The 14,493-nt window shown below is 38.2% G+C and overlaps 1 protein-coding gene across 2 annotated transcripts in view; it reads right to left on the bottom strand.

Annotated features, from left to right (window-relative positions):
- Positions 1-401: 401 nt before the first annotated feature.
- The window catches only part of grm4 (glutamate receptor, metabotropic 4), a 285,814-nt gene continuing 271,722 nt past the window's right edge, over positions 402-14,493 (bottom strand). Inside the window, exons 10-11 of one of the 2 annotated variants that reach the window (XM_020051365.2) lie at positions 8,623-8,869; positions 402-2,792 (exon numbers count right to left, since the gene is read on the bottom strand). In XM_020051365.2, the coding sequence (XP_019906924.2) occupies positions 2,743-2,792; positions 8,623-8,869 (297 nt within the window). In that variant the 3' untranslated portion in view covers positions 402-2,742. The remainder of the gene's footprint in view (positions 2,793-8,622; positions 8,870-14,493) is intronic. The other variant, XM_034296161.1, reaches the window with a different exon arrangement.

Raw genomic sequence — 14,493 nt, 5'->3', positions numbered from 1 at the left:
TAACATCAAAACACAACATTCTAGCCCCTCGATGCTCACTCATCATTTTCAAACATGGTCAGCAAGCCTGTTTATAGAGCAAACAACCCAGGATGTAGTAAGGCTTTTTAACTACGATTTTACCCACGCTCCTACATTACACCGGTTAAAGCAAGAGCTGCTGGGATAATGCTGGTGCAGTTTGTTGTTAACCCATTTCATGTGTATTACGTACAGTGTGTCTTGCAGGCAGAACATTCTCTAGATTTGTTTGAACTGGTTGGCATCTCCAGTACCATACAACACTTAAACATTATCTCTCATTATCTCTCATTATCACTGTGGTTCCACCAGAAATGATGTAACTGACAACATTACATTCTGACTTCAACAATAAGAGAAGAAACATCCTTTTTTTCCTTTTTTTGCAAAACAGTATTTTATTAGAAATATCTTGTATAAAAATGTACATGCTCTACACATTTTCATGTTTTCTATAGATATTTCATAAATATCCAGGCACTGTAATTTTTTTTTAATAGGTCAATACATAAAGCAGACATTCTTTTTTAATAACGTATATTAACTTGCCATTTAGTTCGTCAGTACTTACTCTATTTTGCAACACAAAGTGTCGGAAAAAAAATATGAAGGGGAGGCAAAAGCAATAAATCATCATATTCACAAACACAAACAATCCCACAATACTTATCTTAAACAATGAAAAAAAAAAACATCTAGGATCTTTGTTGAAGCAAAGAGCTGAGAATCATAAATTAAACAGACAAGGTTTTCCTCTTTCTCCAATCTTATTTATAAACATTTATAAACTTCTTTTACAGTAGTTTTCCTTCTGGAGCCTATAGAATAATTTCTCCATAGGTAAATGTCTGTGGTACAGCATCATGCCTAACTATTTATATATTTTCAGACTGGCTTTGATGTAGTAAAGATAATGCTGTCCCGGAAATGGAATGGTGAAATTAAACTAACAATACAATATGAGAAAAGACATTGAAACCTGGACACAACACAGATAAGATGAGAGATTTGTTTGTTGTTATTTTTGTGAAGCAGTATCCTCTATTGTGCTGACAGGAATAGGCTTACTCTTGAAGTTAATTCACTCATGTGGCTGTGGAGTGACTTCCTCTCTCTGAATAACATGAAAGGAACAAGCACTTTTACTGAAATCACAGGTGCATTGCAAAAGAGTCAAGAGCATTACCAAGGACAACGCACACTGGACAAAGTACACTGCTGATGTTTTTACGTAACTTCAATGGTTATATGTTCAACACATTTTTTAAATATTGTTTTTACAAAAATGTGTCTTTATGCAGCAAGCACAAAATTTATCCTGTTCCTCAAATAATAGTTTAATTGCTTTGTTAGTAAGGTTGCTTCTCACAAGTGGCTTAAATTCTAATAGAATACACTTGCTTGTATATGTTTTTCATGTTGGGGCAGCCTTTTGATCACAGACAACCCTAAGAATGATATCTGGGATCAAAAGGGTAGCCTCGTAGCCAACGTATATATCCAGTATTATCATTTACTATCCTTTTACTGTATTGCAGTACCAAGTGTGTATTAGTCCAAAATGATAACACCACTTTGGCTGTTGAATCACAATCCTCACACGATGCATTCCATATATTTTGACAACACAGCACAGTACACATTATGTTACCACAGGCATGCACTAGGGCTGTACAGAGACTGTAAAGATGGTATTACACTATTTTATTTTAAAAGTAAATGTTTGTTGGTCCTGTGCTGTAAAACAGATTATTCAGATATTTTTTTAAATCTTGTAAAGATGCATATTTAATGTTTGTACTTTTATCCATTTTTTATCCCCAATTCTGATATTTAAATTTCATGACTAAGACCTTGAGCATCTCCCAGCGGCCTCAGGACAGTCAATTTTGAGATATGTGTCTTCCGAAGCAGATCCGTTGAAATTCTCTTTCTTATTACACTGCACAAAATGCTTACGAAGAAGGAACAGAGTGCGACGAGCCAGATGACCATATTTTATTACTAAACGCCTGCCGATCCTGCTCAATTACACTGCCCTCCTCTGGACCCTTGGGATAATGTGCAAGCAGGATTTGAACCCTGGTCTTGCAATGACACAGCTGACTACACTAAAACCTTAAAAAACTAAAAAATACTGCAAAAACATACTTTTCTTAAATTGTGAAATAGCTTTGTCTTTCTTTCTGCTATTGGGTTCAGCCTTTCATCCTTATTGTAAAGGAAAGAGTATAGTGAAGCAAGTAATGACCACTGATTGGGAATTACAACACTGCTGCACACAGACAAAAAACGTAATTCACTGATACAGAGGGTGTTAGCTGAACAAAAGAAAACACCAGAAGAGAAAAGCTCTTCTAACTCCAGAAGGAAAACACTGACTTGAAGTTGTTTGTTACGCCTTCATTTGGAAAAGTGACTGCCTGACGTCTCTGACATGTCACAAAGGGGATGGGGAGGGAAGACGTCACTGTCACCAGCTGCCTTACATCCCCACCTCCCCTGTCCTGCTGTTTTTGTCTTGCATTCAATCGCCCTGCCTTGCATTTCCTGGTCCTCTTGAAAATAGTGATATTGGTTCTGTACGTTGAGTGACAATTCTCATTTTCCTTCTATCCATATCCTACGGCTCTTGCATTTTGGTGGTCCAGTTTTGGTGTTCGGTCACTACCCGGGCAGGTCCTTGCTAGGCTTCCCAGCCTGGGCTCCACTGTCTGTTTCCTAGATGGCGTGGTTACTGTAGCTTATGTATGTCTGCTTGGAGGCCAAAGCTGGGAATAGTCATAAGACAGGAAGAGAGAGAAAATAAAATAAGTGGGTGATGTTCAGTTCAATAAACAATTATTTAATCTTCCAGTCCATTATATTTTTACATGACTTTATCATACCCAATAGCTAATGGAGAGTACAGGTAGAACCAACAGTGGACTTTCAGAGCTCATATGAATGGCACACAGTGAGTAAGGAAGGAAATGTGTGGTTGTTATAATGACAAGAATGTTTTCAATTCTTCTGAAATGTGTTGCCAACTGTAATCTAAATAAATGCAGAATAGCTTGACCTGATGCAAGGTATGGCAGAGCAGGGGCTGCACCTAGAAACTGCATCTCCAAACAAATATTGGATTCTTTATTAGGATTCTGTTGACATGTATGTATTATACTGTCCTGGAAGTGAATACACAATTACTTTTTCAGCCAGTAAGTGCATTTTGACCTTTAATCAAAGACTGTCATGATGAAGTATCCCTTGGAGTTGTTATCTAGTTTAACATACAAAATACCATAGTTTATGATGCAATGGTAGTCATTCAAATGCAAGGCTCTGTAACTACATGCAGATCTCAGATCTCACTTGGTGCTCCCAGCAACACATGCAGCATTGGCACAATGTCATAAAGAAGCAGAGCAAACCTTGTAACATTTTGATAACATTAAATTACACTAAACAATACAAATGACTGAACTAGTATGGGCTAATCCCCATAAAATCCAGCGGCAAAGTGTTGCGTCATCACACCATTCGTTTCATCCATAGGGGATTTTTAGAGACACTTCAAATAAGGTGTGTGTTTCATTTGGCTAACTGTGTAAATATCTACAGGACAAGGTGACTTTTTACAATATCTTTGGTCATATTTAGTCAATAGTTTATTTTGCAAAGCAGATATGTTAACAAAAATCACTGTCCTAACGAGATTTACGCAGTTATCAAAAGGCCGAGCCAGGATAAGCCTAAACAAAACGCCAACCTTTTGGTAAATATGAACTTTTGCAACTAGGCTTTGTGGGGATAAGGACGTGTCGTGGAAACTATTACCGGTGTGAGAGATACTGTATCGACTTCACAATACTTCTTATTTTTGTGGCCTTAATCCAACCTTCACATTCTTCATTAGTAAGGAAAAACACACTTGTGAATGTGGTTTAGAGCGTTCTCATAGACACTGGTGTTACAGCCATGGGCAAACGACACAGTGGCGGTTGTTTCAGGGCATAACAGTCCTCAGCGGACTGGGAGACCAGTGCAGTGTCTCTACTTGCCGTATGTCTCCTCATGTGTACGTACAGTGTCTGTGTTCTCTAAATAAAACATGAGCTCGCTCATTCTGCATTGTAATCACCACAGAAATCTGCCAATCTTGTCCACAACAGCATTTGTTGATTGGGTGAGTCAGTGCAAATAAATCTTTGCTGCGACTGCTGACAGCTTGAGGGAAAGGATGTGTAGCGGAAGAGGGGGGGTGCACACTCTCCATTCCACCCAGAACCTCTCCCAGAGCAGCATTGATAAATTAACCTTATTTAAATATTGATGCACTGCGAGGCCAAGATAAAAAAACAGAGATGGTCCAGAAAGAATTGAAGCTGGCAGACCCATTTGTCTTTCCCCTTCTCCCCCTTCTTATTGTGGTTTTACATCCCATTACAGCAAATTCCTCCATTTGTCAACATGGGAAACAAATTGCCAGGGACAAGCAGCTATCACTTGTCCCCTGAATTCAGCCCAGAGTGGTGTCATCTTCCCACATCAGGTGCCATCAGGCTGCCACCGAGTTCTCAGGCCATTTGCAGTACAACACGCCAATATTGTCTACCTACATCAGAGTCTCCGGGTCAAGGGTGTGTGCATGTGGGCGTGAAAACTGTCTGACACAATGCATGCTTTAGCCGTGGGCAGCCGTGGTGAGGATTTGTGCAAACATAACTTAGGCAGGCATCTAATCAATCAGTGGTTAGTCACATAGAGTGAAAGGAGAGCAAATAGTCAGGCTTTCCATCCATTACCTCTGGGTCTAAAGTCTCTCACAGGCCTCCCCTCCCTCACCACAGTCTGACACATAAGCACAAAGAGCAGCTGTTAGATCACCGACTCAGGCCAGAGGGGTATCAAAGGTGACACACTGTGAAATTGGGGAAGCATCTCTGATGGGTGCTATAATCACTTTTCCATTTCACCATGGCATGCCATTTTCTGCCTCTTGTTGTTTCAATGCAGCAGTGTCTTTAAAAATTCCCATATTGGGAGTTTAAATAAACTCTGAAAAGTGACAATCTCCTGTCTCCTTCAAATTCAGAGGGAATGTTACTGGATATTTTAAATACAATGCTCTCCACTGTATTTAAATATAAAGGATTCCAAATGTTCTCAACATGAACAATTGGAAAAAATAACAATTGGAAAAAGGAATGGACTGATGGTAGGTATCTGATCATCTTTGATCTTGTGAGGTGATAGGAATATTCTGGCTTTGGTTCTTAAAGGGGATAGGAATACTCTGAACAATTGGAAAAAGGAATGGACTGATGGTAGGTAGTTGGTCATCTTTGGTCTTGTGAGGTGATAGAAATACTCTGGCTTTGGTTCTTAAAGGGGATAGGAATATTGTGATGATGCATTAATACAGGAAATAAATTCTGTATACATGTGACAATCGAGAAATGTAAATGTTCTCCCCAGGATTTGAAATACTATAGCCAACATACTTTTACAGTTATTGTTGATTCTGACGGCAGCTGTGTGTCTGTAGGATTTAGTTGAAGTGCTGTAGCAATAATCCTGTCTCCTATTAAACCAATGAAATAGCTGGAGGCTGGAAAACTAATAAGTCTGGCCAACGCTACCGTATGATACCTGAATCTGAAGCCATTCCTATCGATCCATTGCTCCCTTTTCTGATCTTTATGTTCTGCTTCCAGACACTACAGCATTTCAGAGCATCAGCCAATGCTTACTGCCACTATTGTTGGCATACATTATTTTTCCTGCATCCTGGAAATAACACTGACTAAAGTGTATAATAACACCATCAATTAAGTTTAAATAAATGTTATACTTTCCCTTCAAAAATGAATCACTGACTTTAAGGAATATACTCAAAAAGTTGAATTGTCTGTAATTCAATATATTCCTGGAGTCATCTGGCTCGCCCCCGAGTGTGGAACATCATCACATTCTATTAAATATCTCTAAGTGCATTCACTCTATTTTCAGCTTATTATTCTAGCTTATTCTAGCATGCACTCTATGTGAATATATATATACAGCTCCGGAAAAAATGAAGAGACCATGGCACCTTTTTCATATCTTTCCAAAAAAGTCGAAAAGGAAGGTTTTGAGTGAGGAACAGAAGAAAAATAAGAAACCACAGCAAATTGAATGCTTCTGTTCCTCACTCACAACATTTCTGAAAAGGACAGTGGTCTCTTCATTTTTTCCAGAGCTGTATATAGCATATGCCAGCTATTTAGGCATTGCTGTCATGTAGCCACTAACTCTGCCACAGAGGAAAAACAGAGCACAGCTTCACTGAAAACCAAGTGTCTGTAACCACTCATGCCTCTTCTCCCATACCAGAACTACTTAGTACAACTTTTATGTAGTCAGATAAACCATGGCTGTTTTATATTACTCCTTAGAAAACAATATTGCTCAGTCATGCTAATTATGTAACAACATAATTTATTGGAATATGTATTGTATAGTCGGAGTGTTCTATATTTTTATTGTTTGCACACATTTAGATGGCAGAAAAAGAACAGACTTGGATAGGCTCCTCAGCATGTAGCATTCATTTAGTCATTTGCAGGACATTTACAGTTTGTCAAATCAATGTTATTCTAAACTATATTATAACAATCTTTATCTATTTCATGAGTTTCTGATTGGAGCAATTGCTTTTGGGAGCAAGAGAGAAAGCAGGAGTGGTCTGTGTCAATCTGGCCTCTGGTAGTTGTGTGTTTCTGTGTGTGTGTGTGTGTGTGTGTGTGTGTGTGTGTGCGTGCAGAAAAAAAGAGAGTGAGCTAAAGCTATGTGAGAAGTGTTGTGTGTGTTTGTCTATGTATGTATGATTGGGGATGTGTGCGAGCCACAGAGGAGGATGTCTGGGGCAGGGAATGGATTCATTACATTTAAAAACTAGATGTAAAAATTGTGTCACAATAACATTAATGCCATATCACAGGGAGGCTTTTGGATGTGTACAAATCATCTGTCATATAGTATGTCTTAGAATAAAATGTGAAGTCAAATTCTATGTGTTGTAATGACTGGAGGAGAATCCTTGAGCTTGTGTGTAGTAAAAGAGGAGAATCATTTAAAAATGGGAACAGTTGTCCTTGGGGGCAGGGTGAACAGAATGCTAATGTCACCAGTTCTAATGATACTTTGCATGGTATCGTATCTATCCATAGAAACATTTTGGTATTGTGAAAATGATATCTAGTCCTTCACACAGTTATAATTGCAAGCACCTCACATTATTTTTTGGTGAGCTTCTGCAACAATTAAAAGAGGGTCACCCGTTTGTGTTTTTTATACTGAAAACTAGTGGTGGGCTGAGGCATCTCATGATATGGTTTCATTACTACACCCTTTACCCACATTCTACATGCATCGGAATGCTCCACTCAGCAGATATCTAGCAAAACATGCTTGTTTGCTAATCAATATGTCCAGCTCATTATTCATTAATAAATGTATTACAACTTCATGAAACAGTCAAAAAGATATTGCTGAATAATAGTTTTATGTCACTGACATATTTAAGTTTCATCCATGTATTTGTTTCCCCACAAGTCAACCACACTCAACGGTTAGCTTACTACACACACAAACAGTGGGGAACAAAGTTGAAAATAGCATAAGCAGCAACCAAATGTCAATATGCAGCCAGCTATGCAGACAGCTAGCATATTGTAACAATGCTCATATTGGGTGTGCCATAAATGTATTCTATGCTTAGTGGATGTTTGTACGCACTTCTGTGGGTTTAACAAACATACTTCATCTCATCTGTTTAATTGGAAGTAATCTCAGCTTTCTCCTACACTCAAAAAGGATCTATTATCAACATGTTCGATGATCGGACTGTGACAAAACAGGCACGGATTGTACATGGTCAAACGGTACAGATACTTTGTTTTCTCCAGTTTTGGTCTAGCTAGCCAGCCACTGTTTGCTTCATTAAAAGTAGATTGAGAGAAGAACTGCTGGGGCAGGAATGAAGAAAATAGACATAATGTTGGTAAATGATTATCTTAGTTCATATTGATACATTTCTGTTAACATTCTATATATTATCAATATGAAGTTAAATATTATTAGAAAATTCTGATTAAGATTATTTGGTTTTCTCCTTTAGAATCTAAACCATTCTGTAAGTAAAACAATTGCTTTTAAACAGAAAAATAAATTATTTACTGTTAGATTTCTGCAAATTAAACAATGTCATGGTATTTATTTGGCAAACCAAAACATGTCTAAACTGAAACAAAAGGCTTTCCCAAATAAGGAAAAACTAGGCATTTATTGTGTAAACATTATACAAAATGAATAATTACTCAAAAGACTAACTGCATCCCAACAACCCAAACGATAGGGAAGGTGTATACCAAAAGTCCGGACACAAAGCCAACGTTTTCACAGCGGACGGTAATGCAAAACCATCCCCCAAAATGCGGAAGATCATTATGTTCAACATTAAAAACAAAGTAAAAAACTATTAAGGATAAAACAAAATGTTGTTGGGTTCTAATTTCCCCAAGTCACTTCTGACATCTATTCCCATCTTTATCCATCTTTAAGGGCTTTCTTTCTAACCTTGTGTCTCCAGGCTTTCGCACAGCTCAGACTTGGCCTCTCCATTGGGCCGGAGGCCGCCCTTTGTGGGAAACTTGTTGGACATGGTGGCTGCAGTGACCACAGCCTTAAGGCTGCGCTTGCGCTTGGGCACATTCTGTTCTGGGTGGAAAAGGACCACGTAGACCTTGGGCATATAGAGCATCCCCAGAGACACAGAGGCACTCAGGCTCACAGAGATGGTCAGGGTTGTGGTCTGGATGTACATCTGTTGAGGAGATTGGGGAGATGGAGAGAAAAGGAAAAATTGTTAATATCATTTTACGAGGTAAGTTGACTGAGAAGACACATTTCCATTTATAGATTTTTCCCCTTGCCAGCTCTGGGATCTAGTGAACTTCAGTTCTACAGCTCAGATGCTATTAAACACCAGGTAAAATTCTGCCCCACACTAAGTTTTTCCTAGTATACAGAATTCTCCAGGGATATGAACAGTCAAATATGATGACACAAATAGTGGACACATGCAAGCTGCTGTGCTTTCAAGTGCTTTTCGTGTTATTCATCAGCTCCTGCTTTTGTTTTTATCAGCATGTTTATTTGTTTTGTTTTTATGTGATGAGAAGGCCAATGAGTGAGCACAGTACAGATGTTTTGCCTGTGGGGCCTGGGCTCCGGTTGAAGGGTTTGTGATGACAGTGTAAAGGCAGCTGGGACTCACAGATGTGCATAGGAAACATGGCTATAGGCAATGAGAATGGGAAAGACATCTTGAGAACATCAATACAATACCTAGGACTATGCCTCACTGCTTCTCCTATAGGTTATATCATATTCTCAATGGGAGTAATTGTGCCTGATCCAATTGGTCACCTGTGTGAGTTGTTAGACAGTAAAGACTAATTCACTGATGTTGTAGAAAACGACATTGACCAAAAGCACTGTTACTGCAAGAGAGAGAGAGAGAATATAATATTATTGGAGGGCTGTCATTTTTCTCTGTGTTGAACGTACATATGTATCAGGGATTTACTACTACAGAATTGCAAAAGGCTTTTTGTTTACAACTTCTTATTTTGAACCTAATTTGATCTCCCTTCGGAACAGAGTTGCTGAGCTATTCTGGGACTGATGAAAGAGGGGAAATCGGTGTAAATTGGAAACACAGCTCTCTAACTTTAGTATGAAAGCAAAAATATTTACAGAACAATTGTGCAGCCTGCCACATTGTACAGAGGACTAAAAGTGCCATATTATAGAAATATACATACATAAATAAATAGATAAATAAACAATTGTATTTCCATTGTGTAAATGTATTGCATTGCAAATACAGTAGGGGGTGGTATTTTTAGTTATGTTGAGCTTTTTTCGGACTACAGTGTTGTATGCTGAGAACAATGTAATTGGACACTTGACTGCCAAATTACAAAACAGTTCAGATTTAAACGATTAATTGCACAGCTGAGATGCAGTTATACTGTCTTCAGTACAGCAACTTTTTCGGGTTAAATATACATTTCATCACAGCTGCAGTGGGACTGAATGGGATTGTTTGAATTTTATGCATTTCTAATTTAAAAACACATATGCTGGTACTGAGTGCACTGTTTTGAGGGAAGGGATGACCAGAGGAGGGAGTGTGTGTGTAGCCCATGCACATTTTCTGTAGTTCAAAGGCCAGCATGCACACACGTCATAACGACTGTTATAAGCCGCACAAGCTGGACACAACGCACACAGCTTAAGGAGCTAACTCCATCAAGCAAAACCAAGTTGACACTAAAATAAAACACAGCAATATCCAGTGCTATGACACTCAAAATTGAGATTAGGTGCATCATGTTTCCACTGATCATCCTTGAGATGTTTCTACAATGTGATTGGAGTCCACCTGTGGTAAATTATGTTGATTGGACACGACTTAGAAAGGCCTACGTAAGGTCCCAGAGTTGACTGTGCCAAATCACATTTGACAGTGCAAAAACCAAGCCATGAGGTTGAAGGAATTGTCTATAAAGCTCAGAGACAGGATTGTGTCGAGTCACAGATTTGAAGTAGGGTACAAGAAAAAAGAAGCAACATTGCAGTTCCCCAAGAACACAGTGGCCTACATTATTCTTAAATGGAACCAGCAAAACTCTTCCTAGAGCTAGCCGTCCAGCCACACTGAAGTGACTTGGTCACTGACAGAGCTCCAGAGTTCCTGTGGGGAGATGGGAGAACCTTCCAGAATAACAACCATCTCTGCCAAACTTCGCCCATAAGTCCTTGATGGTAGGGTGCCAAGACAGAAGCCAATTCTCAGTAAAAGCCAAATCACAGCCCAATTAAAGTTTGATTGAAGTTGAAGTCTGTATACTGATGTCAATGTAATTTCTGTTTTCATAAAAACATTTAGACATGTTTTATACACACTTTATTATAAGTTCATTATAAGGTATTTTGTGAATGAGGTAAAACATCAATTTAATTAATTTGAGAATAAGGCTGTAACAACAAAATGTAGAAAAACTGAAGCAGCCTGAATGCTACCGGAATGCAGTCTATATACCATTTATACAGACAGAGACATTTTTACTATCAAAACACCAAGATGTCTTCATAGTAACATATTCCTTTTGTAGATGCTGCAAACATTGCTTACCATGGGTCAGCAAACAGCAATTTTTAAATGATACCATGACATCTGCCATGTCTACAGGCTTATCCCAAACATGCAACACTTGACCAGAGAATCAGTTCAGTCAAATATTTATTACTAAAAGTATCTTATTTATAATACATGTTTTGGATACTTCAATTATTATATATAACTATCTATCAGTTTCCCCAATTCCATGTACCAATATAATTTGTCTATGAGGTAAGCAAATATTTACTTGAAAGGTACTGTAGGAGCCAGAAAAGTGGTTTTATCGCTATATAGTAACTTTTAAACTAACTGATGCATCTCTACTTTGCAGCTGAGCCAAGATGGGGATAGATGAAAACAGCAAACCAGTGGAGCATCTAGAACAACAGAGGCTGTAATATATAATATATATACTGAAAATATGCTGAAGGTATTCATTTTTTCAAGTTTTGGAAATCCCCTAGTTTTAGGGAAAATGAAAAACTACCTTTCAGTGCACACAGATTTCTATGAATGTATTTGCCCTTTATTTACAAACGGGTGGTTCTAAATGCTAGAAAATCCCTGATGCAAAATATTTAAATACAAATTGTAATTCAGTCAAATTCCGTTATCAAATTTCACAAGATAAAAAGGGCCCAAGGAAGTGCAAGACAAAAACGTATTTAACATCAGTAAATATTTTTGCTACTAAAATGTTTTGGTTTGGCAGAATGAAAACACTTCAAGTAACATGCAGGTAACAGTTTCAATGAAGTGGAAAGTGCCACATCCTGCATAGAGTAAAGCAACAAAATGAAAATGTGATCCTAAAAGCTGGGTATTTAACTAATTTGCGATTGAAAATACCTAACATCCAAGTGCAGTTGGTCAAGATAACGCCTAACCAATTGTCAATGTACAAATTCAAATATATGCATAGTGGAAATGTATTTCAATTTATTTTGACTGGATACAATATTAATAAACTTAACAATCATATATATTTATAACTACATTTTCATTATGCAAATATCATGTCACAGCACCCTTGGGGAGTTCTCACGGCACATCACCTGAAAACCACTGCACTGCAAGAAGTGTCATTATAGGTTTGCCTGGTTGTGAAAAGCAACTGATTTTGATTGAAAAAGTAACCCATGTTTCATTAGCTGAAACAACAGATCCCAAAAATGTGAAAATAACTTAGCACTTCCTAAGATTTTATACTTGCCGCGACACCTATGCTAATGCTAGAATTACTGGTAGAAGACCAGTGGCCCGCCCAGTCCCATTCTTATACAATTCATTTGTTAATAAACATTGGATTCTATGGATGTTCATCGGTGGAAAGGAGATGGCTGAGGCTTGAGGCAGAATGAGGACCATACTCCCGTTTGACTGGCAGCAGTGGAGCTACCCCTGGAGGGCGTGGGTGGCAGCAGCAGACTGGCAGGTAGCAATAGGGCTCTGTTAATTGTGACATTGTCTCCTGCTTGAAAGGAGGGTGGCAAAGCACCAATCTCCCTTGTGTGTTTTGATAAGGAGGACAAAGCAGGTGATTGGCAGGGTTATCTGGACAGGGATTATCATGCATGACGATATGTCATGCTCTGCCTGTCTGGGACGTTTCACTGCCATGTAGAGAAGATAGGGAGCATGGCTTTACATTGTTATTACCATACACAGGATATGAAGCAGAAAGACCAGCTATGAGAGTTGCAAAAGGCTCTGTAAAAGCTGTCCAATACCTTCTGCGGAGTTTAATAACAAAGTGACACTGTGACAAAGACATAGGAGTACTTTCTGTGCAATACCGTGGAAGCAGATGATAACTGCTCGTTTTAACACAAAAAAAGCTCAACTCTATCCCTTATGTCATCTTCAAAGGGAGATTATGGTGGCTCCCAACAACAGTGAACTACAATAAGTAATGAATAACATCTTGAGAATTTTTGCTGCAAACAAAACACAGCCAGTGGCAATACAGAAATAAAAATATGGTCAAGACTTTGATGTTTGCAGAGGACAAATAATGCTACTCAGAGATTGCTGAAGTAGAAAACACCATCTACAAAGAAATGCATATACAGCCATTCCTGGATTAAGCAAATCATGTTAATGCATTTATGTATTCACATGTTTATCTGTTATGGGCATATGCGTGACAACTGATATTATGGGCCCAGTTCCATTTCTGGAACATAGGAAGATCCTGTAGGAAATACATGATCATACTGCAAAACAGAGATGCAAGCTCACAAACACCCATTATATTTCAAATGTTAACGACTTAGTATCTTGTTTTAACAAATTACTATCTCATTTGAAAGACTTTATACAAGAATAAAACAGACATGTATTTACTTTGTACGGCCGTTTGGAATGGAATTATGTCATTTGTGGGTTTGGAATGGAATTGGGCATGCATTCGTTTTGAAATATAGCCTATTCATTGCATTTCGATATAGCTTGATTACTAATCAGAAGCATATTATATTGCTGGCGATGTATTGTACTACTGTTTAGGCATCAATAGAAAAATGGAAAACTCAAAGTAGTAATGAAATGTTGGATGGACGAAACTGTTATATTCAACCAACAGGGTGGACTTCAGGCAATCAAAAGCATATCTCCGGAAATCGATCACGTGATATCCAATTATCAGTTCCTCCGGTAGCTATATAGTATATTTACTTAAATCATAGCAATCAACATATTTGATTGGTTAACTGGGAATATAAATCACAGTGGGAAAAATCCAATAGATTTATAGAACGTGCATCTTACGATCATCTTAGTGCTTTGGGAAACCGGGCCCTGATCATTTGAGGTTCACTACAAGAAATTGTGTCAGCTGGATTTTATATAATGTGCTTGCTGAAGGCAAAGCACAATTTTAGATTTATTTCAGTCTTCGTTCTTTTGTTTGTCCCTGCAACAGTTAAAACACAATTCAATGTCATAGTATTATTAGGTGTGCCTGCCAAAGGCATGGCAAGGCTCAAAATGTCTCTCATAGACTTATTAGGTGTGCTTGCCAAAGGCATAGCAAGGCTCAAGATTTCTCTCATAGTCTTATTAGGTGAGCTTGCTAAAGGCAAAGCAAGACTCTTGATTTGTTTTATTGTCTTATTTGGTGTGCGTAAATGAGCTTCTAATACATTAATGTTTTCTAAGAGAGCCAAAGAATACAGAGAATTTGATTCAAAATGGTCATGCTTCTTGGCCAGTCAAGTTACAACACCAACATTAAAGCTATCCTAAACTGCAATTTA

The sequence above is a fragment of the Esox lucius genome, chromosome 12 (genome assembly GCF_011004845.1).
Source record: "Esox lucius isolate fEsoLuc1 chromosome 12, fEsoLuc1.pri, whole genome shotgun sequence".
NCBI classification, from domain to species: Eukaryota; Metazoa; Chordata; class Actinopteri; order Esociformes; family Esocidae; genus Esox; species Esox lucius.
The sequence above is the reverse complement of the archived record's forward strand: the minus strand, read 5'-3'. Positions and strand labels throughout refer to the sequence as shown.